This window comes from Thamnophis elegans, chromosome 4 (assembly GCF_009769535.1).
Source record: "Thamnophis elegans isolate rThaEle1 chromosome 4, rThaEle1.pri, whole genome shotgun sequence".
NCBI classification, from domain to species: Eukaryota; Metazoa; Chordata; class Lepidosauria; order Squamata; family Colubridae; genus Thamnophis; species Thamnophis elegans.
The window spans coordinates 113,235,800-113,257,266 of NC_045544.1; the positions used below are offsets into that span (position 1 = coordinate 113,235,800).

General features: G+C 42.1%; 1 protein-coding gene across 2 annotated transcripts in view; it reads right to left on the reverse strand.

Moving 5' to 3' along the window:
- Nucleotides 1–21,467, reverse strand: part of LOC116507951 (L-gulonolactone oxidase-like) — a 53,375-nt gene that overhangs the window by 28,757 nt on the left and 3,151 nt on the right. Inside the window, exons 2-6 of one of the 2 annotated variants that reach the window (XM_032216378.1) lie at nucleotides 14,066–14,135; nucleotides 11,241–11,342; nucleotides 10,620–10,745; nucleotides 9,232–9,326; nucleotides 7,116–7,206 (exon numbers count right to left, since the gene is read on the reverse strand). In XM_032216378.1, coding sequence (XP_032072269.1) covers nucleotides 7,116–7,206; nucleotides 9,232–9,326; nucleotides 10,620–10,745; nucleotides 11,241–11,342; nucleotides 14,066–14,068 — 417 coding nt within the window. In that variant the 5' untranslated portion in view covers nucleotides 14,069–14,135. Of the gene's footprint in view, nucleotides 1–7,115; nucleotides 7,207–9,231; nucleotides 9,327–10,619; nucleotides 10,746–11,240; nucleotides 11,343–14,065; nucleotides 14,450–21,467 lie in introns of those variants that run through there. The other variant, XM_032216377.1, reaches the window with a different exon arrangement.

The window sequence follows — 21,467 nt, forward strand, 5'->3', positions numbered from 1 at the left end:
ACACTATATAAGTCTAAGTGCTATTCCTATTCCATAATACTTTTGCTTTTAAGTATATAAGTATAATCTTTATTGTCATTGTATGTACTGTATTTTTCGGAGTATAAGACTCAACTTTTTTCCTCAAAAAAAGAGGCTGAAAATCTGGGTGCGTCTTATACACCTCCTGAAGCCCCGCCCCTTCCCCAAAATGCCCGTGCATACCTTTATGGAGGCTTTCAGAGAGCTCCTGAGGGCTGGGGAGGGCAGAAATGAGCAAAGAATGGACTTTTTTTGCCCCCCCCAGCCCCCAGCAGCACTTTATAAGCTTCCATAACACTATGCATGCAACTTTTTTGACAAAAAATGGGCCCGTTTTCACAAAAAAACAACCATTTTTTGCTCTTTTTTGGGCCCCCATCTCCCGAGGAGCATTCTGCAAGCTCCCACCCACCCAAGGCTATTCATGCCTTTTTAAAAAAACAGGCCCGTTTTTGCAAAAAACGGGCTGTTTTTGGGAGGTTTGCAGAGTGCAAAAACTTTTTTTTCCCTTTTGGAAAGCTCTTTAACTGATTGATGAGAATTACATAGATCAAGTGCTGTGCCAGCAAAAACACCTACCTATTTACTCTATTTCTTTCTCTCTCTATTTCTCTCTCTCTCTATCCCTCTACCTATCTACACATTCTCTCTCTCTCTCTCTCTCTCTCTCTCTCTCTCTCCCCCTTTATCTAACTAACTAACTAACTAACTAACTAACTAACTAACTACTCTCTCTCTCTCCCTACCTACAACTGTATTTCTCTCTCTTTCTCTCCTTCTCTATCCCTCTATCTACCTACCGACTTTTTTAAAAAAAAAGCCTCTTCAAAACCTTGGTGCATCTTATACTCCGGTGCGTCTTATACTCCAAAAATACGGTAAATACAACGAAATTGGTTTTAACCTCACGGGTGCAAAATTATAGCAGAAACGAAAAAAAGAAAGAAAAAGAAAAAAAACTAGCCTGCGCATGGAGTGATTGTGGTTGTATTTAAAAGTCTGACAGCCCAAGGATAGAAACATTCTTCATAATTCAATAAAATCTTCATAATCTTTGTTGGTATTTCCTCCCTCACCACAACTGCAAGTCAAAGTGGAGGTTGCCTTTTCAGGAATGAGTTACACAATGCATCCCACATCTAACTAGAGAGATTTTTTTCCCGTTTACTGCATCAGCTTTAGAATTGAATTGTGGGTTTTTCTTTTTAGCAGAGTGGATGAGAATTACGGTGTGGTGTGCTGGCTTGACAGCTGCAGATAGAAAGACACTACAGAGGGTTGTGAGCACAGCACAGAACATCGTGGGCTGTCCCCTGATACCATTAGATGATATTGCTAGGGCTCGCTGGCTTAGAAGAGAGGAAAATCCTCAGGGACAACTCACACCCTGGTCAATCCTTTATTCTCCTACCATCTGGAAGGAGATATAGAAGCATAGGCAGCCTCACACAAACAGGCTGAAGAACAGTTTTTATCCATGGACTGTCAGATTCCTGAATGAAAACAACCGGCTCGTCCAGCACTGGAAATGTGAGCACGCCCATCTGCACATACGCGCAGCATCACAGAATCACAGCAATTCACTCATGTGCACCGTCCACACATGCAGCATCAAAAAATGCAGTGATATAGGAAGGGATTGGGTCCACCCGCAAGTCGCAACTACTGGTTCACCCGAACCGGCCCGAACCGGCCCAAACCGGCGGCAACTCACCACTGGGTTTAGGGCTAGGAAACCACATGTAGTCTATGGGCAGTAATCTGCCTATTTGCAAGCAAACAACTAAAATGTTTTACTAAATCAGTGCAAATGTTTGATTACATCAGTATTGCTGGGACTGATTGGCATGAAAGTCTTCCAAATAAGTATCGTCTCCTACATGACCCTGTTTTAGCTTGAAGTAGCTGGGATTGATGCTGTGATGCTCTTCATGCAGAAAGGGAAGCTCTTTCATTGAAAATTGTCAAGGCCGCACCCTGCAGTGGAGGGGTAGGAAAGAGAAAGTCTACTTTTGTGTGTGTGTGGGGGGGCAGAGATCCAGGTGGAACAGAGCAGATTAAATTCCACCATGAAGAAGCTAAGCTATAGGTCCTGCTTGGGGATATTTAAGGAGATGCATTCCCCAGTATCTCAGTACCTATTGTGAAATTGATTTGAATCAATCAGAAATCAGGTTGGGCTGGGGGAAAAAGCTATTCTCAGAGTCAAGAGGCAGGTCTGCTGAGCTTCGATCCACTTGGGACCCTGTCCTAAGCGTGGCACAACAAAACCGCGCTCGTCAAAATAGCGGTGATTAAACCGTGTCGCTAAAGCCGCGATGTCATCACCGCGCGTCATCACCGCCGCGACAACAGCGCGGCGACAGAAGGGCGTTTTACATGCTTCGTTCTTTGCCTCCAAAGGTAGCCCTCCTCCTCCAGCTGACAGCGGCAGCGTGCACGGGGCAAAGCGGGCTGCCCAGCAGCAGCAGCCCGCGGGAAGGGTCCAGCTTAGCCGCGGGGGGGGGGGGCAGCAGGAAGCTGGAGGAAGAGGCAGGGCGGGCGTTGTCGTCGGCCACGCTCAGGTCCCTCGCGGGCTTCCTGCTGCCCCCCGCGGCTGAGCTGGACCCTTCCCGCAGGCTGCTGCTGCTGGGCAGCCTGCTTTGCCCCATGCCCGCTGCCGCTGTCAGCTGGAGGAGGAAGGCTACCTTTGGAGGTACAGAGGCAAAGAACGAAGCACGTAGAACGCCCTTCTGTCGCCGCGCTGTTGTCGCGGCAGTAGGGTCGTGTTTTTCTTAGCACTTCGGACACCGCGGATTTGCCTCCGCACTTATGTCGGCGCGGATAAGGGCTTCGCGGTTTTGTGGTGGAACCTGTCCTAACTAGGTTGTACCTGTGCAGTTAAATTAGGGCAGCTGGTCATTCTCTGTCATAAAAAAATCTCAATATCCTCCATCATGGTCAGTGAAAAATATTTTCTATCCTCATTGCCCCGTGGGAGTTTCTTTTGGAGGCTAGTGCTAGGGAGGGAAGGACAATGTCTATTCCCTATTTCTATAATTCTAAATTCAAACCTTTATTGTCAGAATACAACCTGTGTCCAATGAGATTGGCTGAGCCTCCCTTCGTGCACCCTCTCAACACAATACAACTCACAGTGAAAGAAAAAAAATATCAGTTATCCAGTAAATCCTACTAACAAATCCCAGTCCTATTGCACCATGTGAACTTATTGCACATCAATCATACCATGTTGTTGTAGAGTTACTTACAGTGTGTGATACCCACCTCCGCCTAAACCTTGCCCTTTTGCCTTCAAATACGGTATGTGTGAGAGGGAAAGATGCAGAGAGAAAGAGATAGAAAAGGGATGCTGAAATGGCCCCTGAAGTCTGCTCCATAACTTTTGTGGCTGGTTATTTATTTCTAAAACATCCCTTGCAGCGGTGGTTTGTTTTTTTTTTTTTCTTATAGCAATAGCAGTAGACTTATATACCGCTTCATAGGCCTTTCAGGTCTCTCTAAGCGGTTTTACAGAGAGTCAGCATATTGCCCCCAACAATCTGGGTCCTCATTTTACCCACCTCGGAAGGATGGAAGGCTGAGTCAACCCTGAGCCGGTGAGATTTGAACCGCTGACCTGCTGATCTAGCAGTAGCCTGCAGTGCTGCATTTAACCACTGCGCCACCTTGGAACAATTTGGAACCTCTTCTGTAGGTGTGGCCTGTTTTCCAGGTCCACTCGTGGAACCTCTTCTAACCTGTTTGGTAGATTTGATGAACCGGTTCTACCAAATAGGTGTGAACTGGTAGGAACCCACCTCTGATCCCTTGGTACAATGAAATGGCTAAGAGACCCTGGGAATGTAAAGTAAAGGGCATCTGTTGCAGGAGGAAGCAGGGGCCCTTGACAAACCTCCCAAGTCCAGGAGAGAACATTTGAGAAAGAAACGCAGAGTAACTCTACTGCAGTTATGCTAGATATAAATTGAGCTGGATTAGTAGGCTTTCAAGATTTATGTCATTGCACTCTACTTGCAGTAAAGATCTTTGCAGAACATAGAACATCAAACCTGGAAGGACTTTGGAGGTCTTCTAGTCCAATCCCCTGTTCAAGCAGGAGACCCTACATCATTTCAGACAAATGTCTGTCCAGCCTCTTCTTAAAGGCCTCCAGTGATTGAGCACTCATAACTTTCGAAGGCAAGTTATTCCATTGGTTTATTGTTCTCGCTGTCAGGAAATTCCTCCTTAGTTCTAGGTTGCTTCTGATCCAACTCATTCTTGTTTCCTGAGTCTGCTCACCTCAAAGGGCAGAAGACTGGGAATAGGGCAAAGGTTGGCCTCTCACGGTGCCATTCTCAAAAAAACTTATGGGAAATAAAAATGTCAGTCAACCCCTAGAAATACCACCTTTGTTTTTGCTAATAAAGCCTCTGTTTTCCCATTTGGGATCTTTTTATATTCCCATTGTTTCAATCTCTGCCTTCAATCTCACCAAAGCAGGCCAAAGCTGATCAGTAAGAGAGTGCAACATCATCATCATCATCATCATCAACAACAACAACAACAACCAGTTGTCAGACCTGAAGGCCATCTTTTACATCGGGCCTTTAGGCCTGCCACATTTTTCTGCTGCGGGAAAACGGGAGGGTGGATTATATGGAGTGTGGGTGAGATGTAGTCAAAATAACATTCTTTTCTCAGAGAGGCAAGGACGTCTTGCCCTGCAGATGGGATGGTGTGACTGGGAGGTATCTCCAGTTTTGGATGGTACCTGATTGGACCATGTGATGGACATGTGGGTGCTGGGAAGAGACTTGAACTTTCATTTGGGTAGGGAAAACCTGGAAGCCTTCAGATTCGGGTTTTCCCAGATGTGCCAATATGACATTTCTAATAAAATGGAACTTTGAGGAAACTCAAGCGTTGGCTCTTCTTCTGTTAGGGGTGTTACTTGGAACCCTGACACCAGTATTTAAATCATTCCCCTGATCCACTAGAGATCCTGGAGTTACAAAAATTGCCCACATTCCATGCAAAAAGGCATTAAGCAATGAGATCATCCATGCAGCTTCTCCATACATTTGCCCCCCATAACATCAGAATAATGGCTAATGGAAATGGCTGTGAAGCCCCTAAGTTCCCTTTCCTCCACTGCATTTTATGGCCCCCGTGAACTGTGTTGGTGATTATGCTGGCAACTCGTGCAACACCAGGCCCTTTTCTCAGTAACCATAACCACCGTTTGTAGGATGCTACTGTGACTGTAGTAGAGAAAAGGGGCCAATAAGCTCAGGAACAGATTGCTGAAATGTAGGGTTGCGAGGTCTACTTGAGTATAGAGGAAAAAACAGGCATTAGGACAGTGTTTCTCAACCTTGGCAACTTGAAGATGTCCGGACTTCAACTCCCAGAATTCCCCAGCCAGCGAATGCTGGCTGGGGAATTCTGGGAGTTGAAGTCCAGACATCTTCAAGTTGCCAAGGTTGAGAAACACTGCATTAGGACAACACCTCTGAGGAAAATTGCACTTCTGCTCCAGCTGCAAGTAAATGGCAGCTGAACCAGGGACAAAAACATAACTAAGCTGAACTCTCAAACCTCACAGACAATTGACTGTTGGAGTTCAGGAGGCAGCCCTTTTGCTCCTCACTCGCTTTTATTGTTTTTCAATAGAAACAATTCTGAGAAGTCCTTGGCTGAGCCTGCCTTCTTCTGTATGTTATTGGTTCCTGTTGATTAATTTGGGGGCCGATCTACGAAGTGCCATACAATATGTCAGTTCTGTGCCAATTTAGATGTGCAAACATTCACCGCAAGCATTTAGAATCGAGACAAGTGTCTTTTAAAAAGCCTTATTGCTTCAATGCATTTTCTGTCACCTCAATCGAGGAAAAGCTTTTAAAAGTCTTACTTTCTGTCAAACTACCATCTGGTTTATTTTCTTTCCCCTTGTCATATTACCGACTTTATAGGGGTTTTCCCCTCGCCTATTATTTTTAAGAAAGAAATAATGTAAAAACAATGTCTCTTGTGACAAATTTGTTGGCTACATTGGCCATAATAAGTAAGTAAGTAAGTAAGTAAGTAAGTAAGTAAGTAAGTAAGTAAGTAAGTAAGTAAGTAAGTAAATAAATAAATAAATAAATAAATAAATACTATTTTTAGAAGCATGAAGATGGAGAAGTTCATTAAAAGAATTAATTGCCTCCACCCCACCAATCACAATTTTTGGAGCAGATCTCCATGTGAGTTGCTCTATATGAGTTGCCAGCTTGGGAAGATTCTTGCACTTCTTCTGAACTGGAAGACAAAGGTGATCTGGATCCAGTTCAGAGACCACGTATGTTAGCAAAGTCTAGGGAACTTCAGACCCTCACCTCTCTACAGGCCTTCTGAAAAGCCGTTAAAACCTGGCTGTGTCGGCAGGCCTGGGGTTGATGAGTTCCCCTTCCCCTCTCGATTGTGTGTCTGTTGGTTATTTTAAATGCTTGTATTTGTAGTTCTTGTGTTTCCTTTCCCCTCTTGGGTTTGTGAGCCGCCCTGAGTCCCGCTGGGAATAGGACGGCATATAAATAAAACGAAACCTAAACCTAAACCACAGCGTTGGAACATAAAGGAAAAGTTTTGGGCCCAAACAATTCCTTCCAAAGTTATCTAGAGTGAAAGGTGAGGTGGGAGGAGGTAGTAAGTACACTGTGTGAACAGCACATGACTATTTGCCAGATTCCTAACGTGCAAGGAAAATTCTCTTCCAACTCAAATCAGTGACCTCATGGAACCTTTGTCTGTAGTGTTTGGGGCAATAATAAAGGAAGTACTTTGCTAATATATTTCACAAGATGTTTTTCTGCTTCCCAATTTAGTCTATAGCCCTGGGATATCCCAGCCAAGGATCCACTAGGCTTCTGAACTCTAGGCAGGCACTGTCTTTTGAGTAACTGCTCTGCCATGGTGCCTTGCAAACACAGGGACTAATTCTACATTATTCTCATTTATTTTCTCCCACAGGGGAATAAAAGCTGACATAATTAGCATTCTAATAACTTGCTCGTAAGGCATAATGGCTAGGAAATTTTTACACCCCACCAGTTACAACCCAGGGGTCTTACCTGAGTGGCCAAGATGCCGTGGCTGAAGCCAGTGTTATGAGTGCCCGTTCCAATGACCCCAGCAGCTGCCACATCTGACACAGCTCCTAAACTGGGCCACGAAACACAGAGAAGGGAGAGATTTAGCTGGGATCCAATCCAAAGGTGACTGTTGAGAGGATGATATTAACAAATGTGACACTGATACAAAAAAGCTAATTAACTGCACCTGCTCTGACTTCAAAACATGCCCCAATGAGTGTTGAGCATATGTCACAACCTATCAAGCCATAGAAATAGGACACTGACTATGAAGGGATGTTGCATGCAGAATTGTATTTCTGATCCTGGAGTGATTCCTTGGATTCGGAACACAACACAACACAACACAACACAACATAACTAACCTAACCTAACCTAACATCAAAGTTGGAAGGGACCTTGGAGGTCTTCTAGTCCAACCCCTGCTTAGGTAGGAAATCCTATACCGTTTCAGACAAATGGTTATCAAACATCTTCTTAAAGGCTTCCAGTGTTGGAGCACTCACAACTTCTGGAGGCAAGCTGATTAATTGTTCTAACTGTCCGGAAATTTCTCTTCACTTCTAAGTTGCTTCTCTCATTGATTAGTTTCCACCCATTGCTTCTTGTTCTACCCTCAGGTACCTTGGAAAATAGTTTGACTCCCTCTTCTTTGTGGCAACCCCTGAGATATTGGAACACTGCTATCATGTCTCCCCTAGTCCTTCTTTTCATTAAACTAGACATATCCAGTTCCTGCAACCATTCTTCATATATTTTAGTCTCCAGTCCTCTAATCATCTTTCTTGCTCTTCTCTGTACTCTTTAAGAGTCTCAACATCTTTTCTACATTGTGGCGACCAAAACTGAATGCTGTATTCTAAGTGTGGCCTTACCAAGGCATTATAAAGTGGTATTAACACTTCACGTGTTAACAAGGACATATGTAATCAGGGGTGCATGGATTTCTGATCCTTGTGAAACTGAAATTGTGTTCCTATATGCACTCAACTGACAAGGGAACCACCTCCATCCCAGGAATCCTTCCATGCTTCCTCTAAAATCCTCTCTTAGTTTTGTTGGGGGAGGGGGGGAAGAGAACCAGTTCTGGATGCTCAGGCATTTATAATTACTCTTGGATAACCTTGGCTGTGAAAAAGAGTCAGTTTTATTAGATCCTTCTGTGATTATAGTTTTTTTCCATCTTGGTGTCACCACACCTGAGTGCATTTGCATATGCTTCCATAAGCCCATTTCATTTTCCAGTTGGCTTTAAAAGAATTTTTTTGCCACTCCAAAAAAGGGCAATGGGGTGAAGGATTCCCTCTGTATGCAATTATAAGGTCTTTGGAGTGAACTATACCTGAGCTCCTGTGGTAAAATCATTCTGCCCGGCTCTAGAAGCAAATTTGTGCCTTGAATCTTAAGTTTGTAATGTATTTGACTAATTTAGGTGAGTTGAAACCTGGTCCTAGAGACCTTTACTAGATGGAAGATTCTAAAAAGGTCTTCTCCGCTTCCCAAAATGGTTCGATTCAATTTGCCACTCAGAAGCCCATCACACATCTGGCCACATTTATAGACTGGTGATAATATTTGTCCTTACATGTATCACAACCAGCGGTGGGATTTACTTAGGTTTACCACCAGTTTGCAACTGTGAGCATTGTAAAAGTTTACTGGAAGCCTTTTGTGCATGCATGCTACTTCCCGCGCATGCACTTTGCACACACGCGGCATACACGCATGTGTGCAGTATCAAAAATGAGGCTACCTAGGACCTTTTGGAGACGGGGCAGGTGTGCGGGACGGGTTCCACCCACAGTTCGCCACTACCAATTCAGGCAAACCAGTCGGAACTGGCTGAATACCACCTCTGCTCACAACCCTCTGAGCATTTTTATTGGGTGTGTCAAATTTTTCAATTTTCAATTTCCGAGCATCCGGGGTGCTCAAAAATTGTGACACGCCTTTGGGGATTGAAAATATATTTTGGTTACTTTAGTATAATGTTAGATGTCCTTGGGTAAGTAACTGCATAAATATCATAACTTTTTAAACATTTTGTTTGTTTCAGCGAGGGATGTGCCTACCATCTCAGTGAAGGTTTACTTACATAGGTAGAGCTAAGCCATGTTTGCTCAGCTCCACGTTCAGATGAGAGAGCAAAATCCCTGCCTCTACTGTCACTTGCTGCTTCTCTTTGTCCACCTGCGGGGAATAATACATTGTTGTGTTAATCAAAGAAGCAGCCCTGGAGGAAATATGCGATCAGGACTGATTATGTCTGCACATGGGCCAAGCATCATTGGGAAGAAATGCATCAGACATCCCACAAGGATTAAATACTAAATATTTGATTCTAAGGCAGCAGCATCTTTTTCAAGCCTGCATAGAAGTTTTTTTAAAAAAATATTCATGCTGTAATAAGTTGTAAAGGGGTGCTGTGCTTGTTTCTTTGGAATTATTTTCAAAGTGGGCACAAGGAGTTTTAAATACAGAACCAGAGTCAAAGCACCAAAACTCTTTGAGTAATCATATAAAATTGGCACTGTGATCTTCAAACATGATTGATCGATTAATATGATAAAGAGAATTTTACCTTACTGGATCTTTGATAATCAGACTTAATTTAAAAAATGGTTTGGCATGATATGTATAGAATAGAATAATAGAGTTGGAAGGGACCTTGGAGATCTTCTAGTCCAACCTAGACAGGAAACCCTGTACCATTTCAGACAGATGGCTATCCAACATCTTCTTAAAGACTTCCAGTTTTGGAGCATTCACAACTTCTGGAGGCAAGCTGTTCCACTGATTAATTGTTCTAACTGTCAGGAAATTTCTCCTCAGTTCTAAACTGCTTCTCTCCTTGATTAGTTTCCACCCATTGCTTCTTGTCCTACCCTCAGGTGCTTTGGAGAATAACTTGACTCCAGTGGTGAGTTCCGGATCCCATTGCAACCGGTACAGTGCAACGTGGCCAGGTGTCCACCACATGAACATGTGCAGAACGTGCACAGCTCATGCATGCGTACTTACTGTCTGCGATGCTCTGCGTCGCTCTAGCTGCTCGGTGGAGCGTTGTGCAGGCGCCGTATGCTCCGTGCGCATGTGCAGAAGCCCTGATCAGCTCAAGTACAGGTAAGGAGGGTGGGTGGATGGGTGGACCCTCTGGAACACCGTACTTGGTGCTCCCAGCAGGCACCAGTATGCCTGGACTGGGGCATACCGATTGTATCACACCACTGCTTGATTCCCTCTTCTTTGTGGCAGCCCCTGAGATATTGGAACACTCCTATCATTTCTCCCCTCGTCCTTCTTGTGAGCCTAGCCAGAATTACTCTCCACTCCTTTACCAACATCTAGGAGCTCTTTACACATTCCTAGCAGCCTTTAGTCTTGTTGGTTCAGCTGCCTCTTTTATAAAAGGAAATAAGCCTTTGGAATTCTGAAGCCGAGCAAGATGAATGGTGAATCTGACCCAGTGCCAGATCCTTTTACCTCAAGGATCTTATTCATCCTTCCCATCTGGATCATGAAATCCTCTGTGCAGGCAATGTCTGATGGGGAGTGTCCACCACCAACCACTTTCACTTTCTTGCTTTTCTGCCTGGCCAGAGCCAAGATCTGCAAAGATGTTAATCACACATTTGCACATTTAGAATAGCACTTAGTAATAGTAACTTAGACTTATACACAACTTCACAGTGTTTTACAGCCCTCTCAAAGCAGTTTGCAGAGTCAGCACATTGCACCCAACAACCTGGGTCCTCATTTTACTGACTTTGGATGACTGGAAGGCTGAGTCAACCTTGAGAAGGTCAGCATTGAACTCTTGGCAGTGGAATGCAGAGTTAGCCCGCAATACTGCATTCTAACCACTGTGCCACCATGGCTCTTATAAGCAATCCAATAAGCAACCCAATACTTTCCAACAAGAATTCCCATAAGGTGCAGCTGGCACAATAGAGATAGAGAACAACAGGACATATTGTTATATGTAGAGAAGAATGGAATATAGAGAATAGTAAAGAAGTAAAGAAGATAGAGAACAGGTAGAGAACAATCAGTCATAGAGAACATCAAAACAACAGAACACCTGGTTGGATGTTGCTTGCTTACCTCTCTGATCTCATCAACTGTTGTTGGCTGGAAATGCATTTCTGGAGAGGATCCATATGTTCTAGCCCAGTTCTGGAATCTGACTCCACCTTCACCATGTACCTAGTGCCCCAAAACACATAGTATAAGTTCAATCCGTTTGAGAATTCATTGTAGCAGGTTTCATGAAAACTGCCAGTTTTATCTGTACCCTTCTGGGAAGATTTTTTTTAAAAAACAACATGGATGATAGCTTTGCTTGTAGATTACCTTATTGGATCAACTCCACTTAAAATGGCAAACTACATGCACAAAATTAGGTACAGTAAAATAACTCCAAGATTCTAAAATATAACTCTTCCAACTAATACATCAAGTATTGTGACAGTCTACTTAAAAAAAAATTACAAGACTTTTGAAACAGTTGGATGTAGCCCCCTGAACTATGAAAGAATGCTAGCTGGGGAATTCTGAGAGTTAAAGTCCACACATCGTAAAGCTGCTGAGGTTGAGAAACATTGATCTATCTGACCTTGAAGATTGACCAAATTAGCCTCTGTTGCTGATCTTAAAGCTTGGGCAAATTCATACGCTTGCACCATCTCCATGATGAACAAATAACCTGTTCCCAGACTATTTTGGCAGGGGCTCCAGTTGAAGCCATAGGACTGTTTGATATCCTCAGCAGATTGGAATGTCTCACTGCCTACCAACCTTTTACAAAAGTGAATGCCAAATTAATATTCTTAATAGGATAGAAGAGAAAAAAAAATTGAGAGGAATCATATTCATTTATTGAATTAATTTCTTTTTAATTTAGCATTTAAATTCAATTAAATCAAATGTAACTGCTGTCTTGGTCCTACCTATTCTGGTTTTATTTTATTTTTCGGGGTCTCATTCATTTTCTGGAGGATAGGCCCTTGATCACTACTCAAATGTCAGTTTCAGCTTTAAAAAACGGATTTGAAAAACCAGAGTCAGAACTTCAGGGTTGAAAAATCCTCCAACAATCAGTTTAGATGACAAAGAATTGAATAGTGGTTTGTCTGACTCCAAAAGAGTTTAGGAGCAGAGCCTTTCTACATACTCATGATTCTTGGTCGTATCTGAACTGCCCCTTTAAAGGATATTGTATTCCTTTGGTGCAATGAAAATTCATTGATATTTCAGCATGTGACTTGGAAGTTGGAGGTTCCAATTGTAATCTCTCATAATTAACAACTGTTTATGTATGTAGGCCTTGTACTTAAATAGGAGACCACTAGGAAATCTAGACCTATAGGCCAGATTAGGAAGTTAAAGAAACTGTATTGGAAGAAGGCAATGACAAATCATTTCTGTATTACTGTCAAGAAATTGACATGAGCAAATGTCATATACCCAGCAGAAGTCAAGTTTGATTCAAGGGAACCCTTTTCTTCATGAAACCCTTGGAGAAAAAAAAATCAGGACACAGTCCCAACCCCTGAGCTGTTATATCCATAGCAAACATAGTTCACAAATATTTAAATTCCAAACCTTTTTCTTGCCATGGGAATTGGAATTTTAATGACAGAAAACATTTTCCACAGGAGACTTGCTAACTATTTACAACAGTTTATGAGAAGGTGAATTGTGTTTTTGCTTCTAGTGCTCAGTTTATTAATTTCTTTAAAACATTTGTCCTCAATTTCCCATGAGAAAAACCTTAAAGTAATTAGTGACCTCCAAGGTCCCTTCCAACTCTGTTATTCTATTCTATCTATTGTACTCTATTCTATTCTATTAATTTTCTATTTTGCTAATTTACTTCTTTTCCTTTCCGGTTAGTGGGGAAAACATTACATACAAGCCACATATTTTCAGATGCATTCTTAGAAAGATATAATGCAAGGGACTAGCTTTGCTTTGGGGCGCACAGTGTATGTATGTATGTATGTATGTATGTATGTGTATGTATGTATATGTATGTATGTATATATGTATGTATGTATATGTGTGTATGTATGTATGTATGTGTATGTATGTATGTGTATGTGTGTGTGTGTATGTATGTATGTGTGTGTGTGTGTGTATATATATATATATATATATATATATATATATATATATATAGATAGATAGATAGATAGATAGATAGAGAGATAGAGAGAGAGAGAGAGAGAGAGAGAGAGAGAGAGAGAGAGAGAGAGAGAGAGAGTTACAAGCCCCAGTATGCCCAAATATGGGAGGAAGTTCACTACTTCCATTGTGCATTATCAGCACAAATAAAAAAACACACACATATATGTGTGTGTGTGTCTGTGTGTCTGTGTGTGTGTCTGTGTGTGTGTTGCGTCACAACCCCTGGTATGTCCAAATATGGGAGGAAGCATACTGCTTCCTTTCTCTGTCTATCGGCTACATATATATACACATACATACATACATACACATATACATACATACATACATACATACATACATATATTCTGCATAGGGGAAGACCTTGGTACCCCAGTATTGAAAGAATTCTGATCCATCTGAGAGCGTGGTTGACCAAGGTTTCAAACAAACCATGCTGGAAAAGTTGGGCCAGAATAAATGGAACCTTATTGCTTCTGGGCAGAGTATGGTGCACCATAAAGTAGTATTCTACAGAACCTGCCCCTGAGATGGTTCCTTTTGGAAATGGTGATAAAATAAGTAAGATAAATAACACAAGAACCTCATTTTTCAAATACTATAAAATCATCACTTCTCCTCTGTCGCTTCATTGCCATCAAGATAATTTCAGATGAGGTTATCTTTCCTTCGGCTCCTCAACCCAACTCATTCATCATTCCAAGAGTAGTTTCTCCCACCATTAAATGAAATATTCTTACCATTGTACTTGGCTTCCGTTGAACCTCAGAGGGAAGATTTGCAGAATGGGAAGTCCTCTATTAAAGAGCCCTAAAAAAAGAAGGGGGGGGGGATTTAAAAACTGAAGTTTTGAAATGTTCACCAAACAGCAGAACTAGAAAGACAGGTGGCTCAGAAATTCAGTCAAGAGTGCTGAGTTGGGAGAAGCCAAATGATGGAATACTTCTCTGTGCCGTAAGGGCTTTTCTCCAGGGGAAAAAGGGGTTAATGAGTAACAACACCAATGTTGGTTTGGGAGTTAAGAAATTTAGATTTGGGATGAAAGCTAAGCAGCTATCCTATTTAATTAACAGATAGCCCTGAGAAATTATTTAAGAAGAATTGAGTAATAAAGTAAGTGCTGGAGAATAAAGTAAGTCCTGTGAGTCCTTTGGACTGCAAGACGATCAAACCAAGTCGGTCCTAGAGGAGATCAACCCTGACTGTTCTTTAGAAGACCAGATCCTGAAGATGAAACTCAAATATTTTGGCCATCTAATGAGAAGGAAGGACTCACTGGAGAAGACCCCAATGCTGGGAAAGATTGAGGGCAAAAGAAGAAGGGGATGACAGAGAATGAGGTGGCTGGATGGAGTCACTGAAGCAGTAGGCATGAGATTAAATGGACTCCAGAGGATGGTAGAGGACAGGAAGGCCTGGAGGAGCATTGTCCATGGGGTTGCAATGGGTCAGACATGACTTTGCAACTAACAACAACAACAATAAAGAAAGGAATGTTTTATGATTAAAGATGTTTGGAATAGATGCTTGGAGAAATACTAGAATATCAAAGAACATTATATACACACATTTACATGCAGTTTTAGGATTATGCCTACTCATTGTCACTGGGTTTTGCTTCTAATTCTTTTATTTTCATTAAGTCCTTCCTTATGTTATACATTTATAATTTATATGCATACTTTTTTAAATGGTTAAATGAAAATGCTTGATATCACAAATACTATTTAAAACAAATCAGAGATTGCCCGAATCAAATGAAAAAGCTTTTGTTATGCTGGATTATTCTTGAACTAAGTCTGTACCAAAGCATGAGATAACCTTTTCTCCCCCACACACGATTATTACCAGCTTGCCTCTATCTCAAATCATTGCGTGCAAAGGCAAAAATATTTGCCAATGAGGATGCAAGACATGCTTTGTTGATCAGATCCAACCAAAGTCCATCAACTGAAAGAGCCAAGGTGGCGCAGTGGTTAAATGCAGCACTGCAGGCTACTGCTAGATCAGCAGGTCAGCGGTTCAAATCTCACCGGCTCAGGGTTGACTCAGCCTTCCATCCTTCCGAGGTGGGTAAAATGAGGACCCAGATTGTTGGGGGCAATATGCTGACTCTCTGTAAACCGCTTAGAGAGGCCTGAAAGGCCTATGAAGCGGTATATAAGTCTACTGCTATTGCTATTGCTAGATAAGTTGCTCCCAAAAATGGTCATTACTTATTTATTTATTTTCGCATGAACAGCTGCCCCTTCCCTTCCTCAGTTTATGTTTATCTTGTTGGTTTCGTTCTGGTATTTTCCCCAAGCAATACCTTCTAGAATCTTGAATCTGCCTTCTTCCATAGCCTAGCTAGAGTGTGCATAAACTATTCCATACAACTGCCATTAAAGTAAATGAATAAACCCCATCTTGCTTTTCTCTTTGTAGGGAATTCAATAAGAGTGTAGAACAGGGGTGTCAAGCTCGATTTCATTGAGAGCCACATCAGGGTTGTGTTTGACCTGGGGCGGGGTGTGTGTGCCCACGATGGACATGCCCAGTTCAACACCGTTCATATTGGGGGCCCCTGTGGTGGCCTGAGCACTCTGGAAGCAAAAACAGTCTCCTGAGCTCCGTTTTCGCCTGCAACAGACTCCTTCAACCCTCTGCCAGTGAAAATGGAGTTTGGGAGGACCACCCATGGCCCTTGCAAACTCAATTTTCAGCTGTGATAGCCTCCTGCAACCCTCTGCCAGAGAAAACAGAGCTCAGGAGGACTGGCCATAGCCCTTGTGAGCTCCATTTTTGCTGGCAGAGGCACCATGGGCCAGTCCTTCGCTGTTTCCAGAGTGGCCCTGTGGGCCAGATCTAAGCACCCCATGGACCGGTTCTGGTCCCAGGGCCTTGAGTTTGACACTCTTGGCTTAGAACATGTGTCCTTTTTAGATGCCTTTCTGCTGATCATTGTATACCACCTTGCTCTCTGCATGCGAAAACAGCTAAGAATTTCCTAAACAAATCTTGTCTTCCAACCAGGGGTGGGATTCAGCTGGTTCAGACTGGTTTCAGGGAAGCGATGGCTGTGGCTCATGCTCACTCCTCAGCTGCAGTACAATAGAACTAGAAAAATGGCAACAACTATGGGAAAGGAACTATAAACTGACAATGGCGACAGCATACAAAGAGAATTTATATAAGATGGTTTATAAATGGCACATGACACCGGAAAGATTAGCAAAAACGTTTAAGGATAAATCATCTAAATGTTGCAAATGTCACCAATTACCAGGGACATATTATCATAAGTGGTGGACATGTAGGGACGCAAAAAGCTATTGGGTTCAAATATAAACATGGTTATAAAAAATGATACATCAGCCCATAGAATTTAAACCAGAGATATTCTTATTGGGTATTCTACCAGAGAAATATAGTAAAGAAGATTCATATTTGATTGTACAAATAATAACAGCAACTAGAATTGTATTTGCACAAAATTGGAAAACAGACAAAATCCCATCGGAAAGGGAGGTAATAAAGAAGATATTAGATTGTGCAGAAATGAATAGGTTGACATTGAGAATAAAGCACAAGGAGGAATCAGTGTACTACAGGACATGGGGGTGATTTTATGATTGGCTTGAAAAAAGATACAAATAGAAAGAGAAAGGAACAAAGCATAAAACAAATAACTCAGATGGGAAATAAGAAAGTATAAAAATGTAAATAAACAGGTGGAAAAATGATATGAATTGACCAATGTTAAATAGCAATTATAAGAATGTATATTTAAGAATGAATTTGAAAGGAAAAGTAAAAAAACTTTTTGGGAAAAAAAAGGGAAGCGATGGCTGTGGCTCGTGCTCACTCCTCAACTGCAGGCATGTCCCCCTTTCCGTTGTACCCTCCTCCTGGATCCCATTCCCACCCTGCCAGCCCTCGTGTTAGCAAGGTTGGCTTCGGCCACAGCCACGTTGGGTCAGTGTCTCAGGTCAGAGAGCAAGTTGCGCGACCAGGTCAGCAGGGAAACACAGGAGGGGGGGGTCAAAGAGCCACGTGCGGCTCTGGAGCTGCTGGTTGCTAACATCCGCACTATAGCCATTAGCAAGATGGGAGGAATTGCTTTGAAATATTACATGCAATCCTTATGCTGATACAACAGGGAAACAAGACACAAACCCGAAATGATTTTTTTTGCAACAACTGAGTCAGCTTTCCCTAGTGATTCTTTTAACATCCAGTTGCTGAATAATAGATTTAAAAAAACACCTCTTGCCCCATCCCTCTTTTTCAATTCCAGACATAAAGGCTAAAGTTTGACTGGAATAATGACCCTGTTAATCACAGAATGGTTAATAAGAACAGTGTATCAGCAAGTTAGCTATTACCTGGTTCAGAGTCCCATTAATTCTAGAGGCCCTTGGGCACAGCTGAACACATGGAATCCCCTTGGTGGAATGGGGTGTCTGCTACTCATCAACAAAACTGAGGACGCTTCAGAAAACTGAAGGTTGATGAAATTACAGTCCAGATTGCATAACATTTGGACATCTATACCTTTGTAGAGCTCACTATGGGTGGTGCCTTACAGAGCTTCTTCCCAAGAGGCCTAAAATCTGCAATAGGCAGGAGTAGGGCTCATCTCCAACTCTCAGCAGAGGAAACCTGAGTTTGGTGGGAGACATTTGTGCCATCATGTAGCCGGCATGAAACAAGAAACACAGTAAGCTTCCCATCGTAATGGTACTTATTTATCTATTGGCATTTGCATACTTTTGAACTTCGAGATTACCAATCTAACTTTTTTTTTACTGAGGGGAATTAATATTCCCAAAATCATTGTGTTGGAAGGGATAATTAAACCAGTGTTTCTTAATTTTTTCAAGAACGAGCAACCTATGGGTATTCTTTTTTCCAAAGAAGAAAGCTGCAAGGTTATTAGGTTATGGCAGAAGCATAGAGGCCAACTTTCTGTTTTCTACTTGCATCTCTACTGCCATCTGCTGGTCAAAGGGAATGCCAACTCTCTTAACCCACTGGAACCACAACAGGGTTTCAACCCTGCACTTTGCAAAGCCTTGAAAAGATGCAGAAGACATATCCTGTTATGTTCTACAACTATATACAATACATAACATATCCAGTGCAGAACAAATGCTGGATACATTACTGAGCCTTTTCCCCACTTCAGTTTGAAGGGTTATAGCAATAGCACTTAGACTTATCGCTTCACAGTGCTTTACAGCCCTCTTTGTACGGTTTACAGAGTCAGCATATTTCCCCCAACAATCTGGATCCTCATTTTAATGAGCTTGGAAGGATGGAAAACTGAGTCAACCTCGAGCTGATCAGGATCGAATTGCTGGCAGTGCTTTCTAACCACTGTGCCACCATGGTGTATGGTGGAGAAACATTTTCCCCACACAGGCAATCTAGCAATTCAATCAGGGCAATGTATTGAATTGCTTTGCAGGAGATTTCCACAGCCGTCTATGTGTAATAGCGACTAAGCTTCAAAGGTGAAGATATTTAAAAACACTTAGGACGTACAGTATCTGAATGCTTTTTATAGAATACTAGTTTTGCAGAATCTAAGAGATACTGATTCAGGCCATTGATCCCAACCTTCTGTTCAGCGTAGAATCCAAATCAAGGCATCCTTGACAAATATCTATCCGTGTTCTGCTTGAAGTCATCCAAAGAGATCTAATTAGAGAATTTGATGTTGGCATTAGAGTAGTTCTGGAAGAAATGCTTTCTCTGGCTCTATATTTATGTCAATATTGAGTGTTTGGCTTCTCAAAGTCAGCCACGGGGAACATCAGCAGAAGGTTAAGATTGCCCATATAGCTGTTCAGTGTAATCCATGTGAGATTACAGGATGATCTAGCTTCCCAGATCAAGGGTGGGCAACTCACATTTTGTTGGGACATGCAACATCATCAACCCTATTTGTAGCCCTCAGAGCTTATCTTGAATGGGCAGGACATAATTAATATCTTTCCCCCAGCGGATCTATTGTTCCCACTGTGGATAGCTTTTAAGGGACAAAAGAGACATTTCAGCTCTCCAGTCTTAAATCCATCCCACAAAAGGAAGATTTTAAAATTATAGAAATAGATACTTTATTATGCTGTGAACCCAGGGGTGTGGAAAGAAAACATTACAGATGCAGAAAAAAACCTTTAATAGCAAAATAATTAAGAAACTGTAAAAATTAGCATTAAGAGACGAGGCAGAGCATCAAGGAAAAAAAATATATACGAGCTCTCCAAAACCCCACTAAAAGGTTTTTCTCTCCTCTTTTCTCCTCTGTTTTTGAAAGGTTGTCTTTCCTTACAATATTATCCGTACTTTAGGTCTCAAGCTTTAGGTTTCGTATACTCCTATCTGAAAATAATGGGAAAATGCTGTGATTTTTCAACAGTCATAATCTAACTGGACTATTTGGAGAGATGGGGGAGAGAGAGAAAAGAGAGAAAATGATTCTTCTTAGTGTCTGTTCCACATGATTGCAGGTACCACTTGTTTTTGCACTCTGCTCTCCTAGTTGTTACAGAAAAGCTTATCAGTTCAGTTCATGGTATGGTGTGTGTGTGTGTGTGTGTGTGTGTGTGTGTGTGTGTGTGTGTGTGTGTGTTATTTATTACCTGGCTTGTCACAGAGCCCGAAGCTGAGTTATACCTATATTTCCCTCCTGCCCTTGGGCAAGCAAGCTACCTACAGTCTCTGCTAAACCATAAATCAAGGTTTGTAAATCCACATAGCACATTAGATGAAAACCGAATGGATCTCATTTTGAGTTATGGCTTCATGCAAATAAGATCAGTTTGTGTCATTTGCATGTACATCAATATTTGCTTTATGTGCAAGAGGATAGAGAACAGTACAGACTCACCTATACCTCTAGGGAAAAGGTGAATTACTCAAACCTGAGAGATGGCAAAACTGCAATTAATGCCACTCTTTCTTTATAGCTCTGCAAGCTAATTTCCTGCTAACTCCAACTGGACAATGCTCCCCCGCTTTTCATTTTGTTAATTGCAAATATGTTTTCTTTCTTTCTCTCTCTCTCTCTCTCTCTCTCTCTCTCTCTCTCTCTCTCTCTCCCTCTCTCCCTCTCTCCCTCTCTCCCTCTCTCTCTCTCTCCCTCCAACCTACCTCTGATTTGGAGCAGTATTATCTGAGCTAGAGATCCCATTGAAAAGAACCTGAGAGACAGCCTCAGTTTTCAGGATCTCGTTTTCATTCATTCCCATTGATGAAACTTCAGTCTTCATGTTTTAGCCACCTGCAACCAACCTAACTCTGAACAGTTAGCAGCTTCCATGATGACACGGTATCCATCGCAGAGGGACAGAATGGAAAACACTGTTACTGGATAAGACGGGAGTGGCCAAATAGCATACAATATATAATGCACATAATAAATACAAATGCAAATCTGCACAATAAAGTATGGACATTTGTGACTGTGGGGCTATAGTTATAAATGATGAAGGGTGAGTGTACAGGAACATCTGGTGAGGGGAATGCGGCTATGGCTTGGAATATATATGCTAATTAAAGGCACGGCACTGAATCAATGCAAAATGGACCAATTTGCATACACAGGAAAAGCCTGCTGCTACTAAATATTCACAGGTCATTTAATGCCTAGATTTCAGTTCTTGCTGAAGTACAATAAGCATAAACTAGAAGGGCATCAAGAAAAAAAGAATCTTTCTCTAACCCAAACAAACATGAGGACATTTATGGTCAATCAACCAAATCTTTATCATGGTCAAAAACTAGCATAAGGAGGGTTGGATTTCTAGAGAGCAGAAAGTAGATGTTTGCCTTTGTTGGCCCTACAGGAAGAAAAGAAGTTTCCATGGATGGTCTTGGATGGATGGAGATTGCCTTGGATTTTGTTGGATGCTCATTAAATTTCCCCTTTGGCTGAGCAGCTCATAGTACTGAACTCCTCCAACCCATCTTCTAAGGCCCCTGCTCAAAGCTGTAATTGAGATCAGGGGTGAAATCCAGCAGATTCTGACAGGTTCTGGAGAAACAGTAGCAGAAATTTTGAGTAGTTTGGAGAACTGGCAAATGCCACCTCTGGCTGGCCCCAGGAGTGGGATGGGAATGGAGATTTTGCAATATCCTTCCCCCAAGAATGGG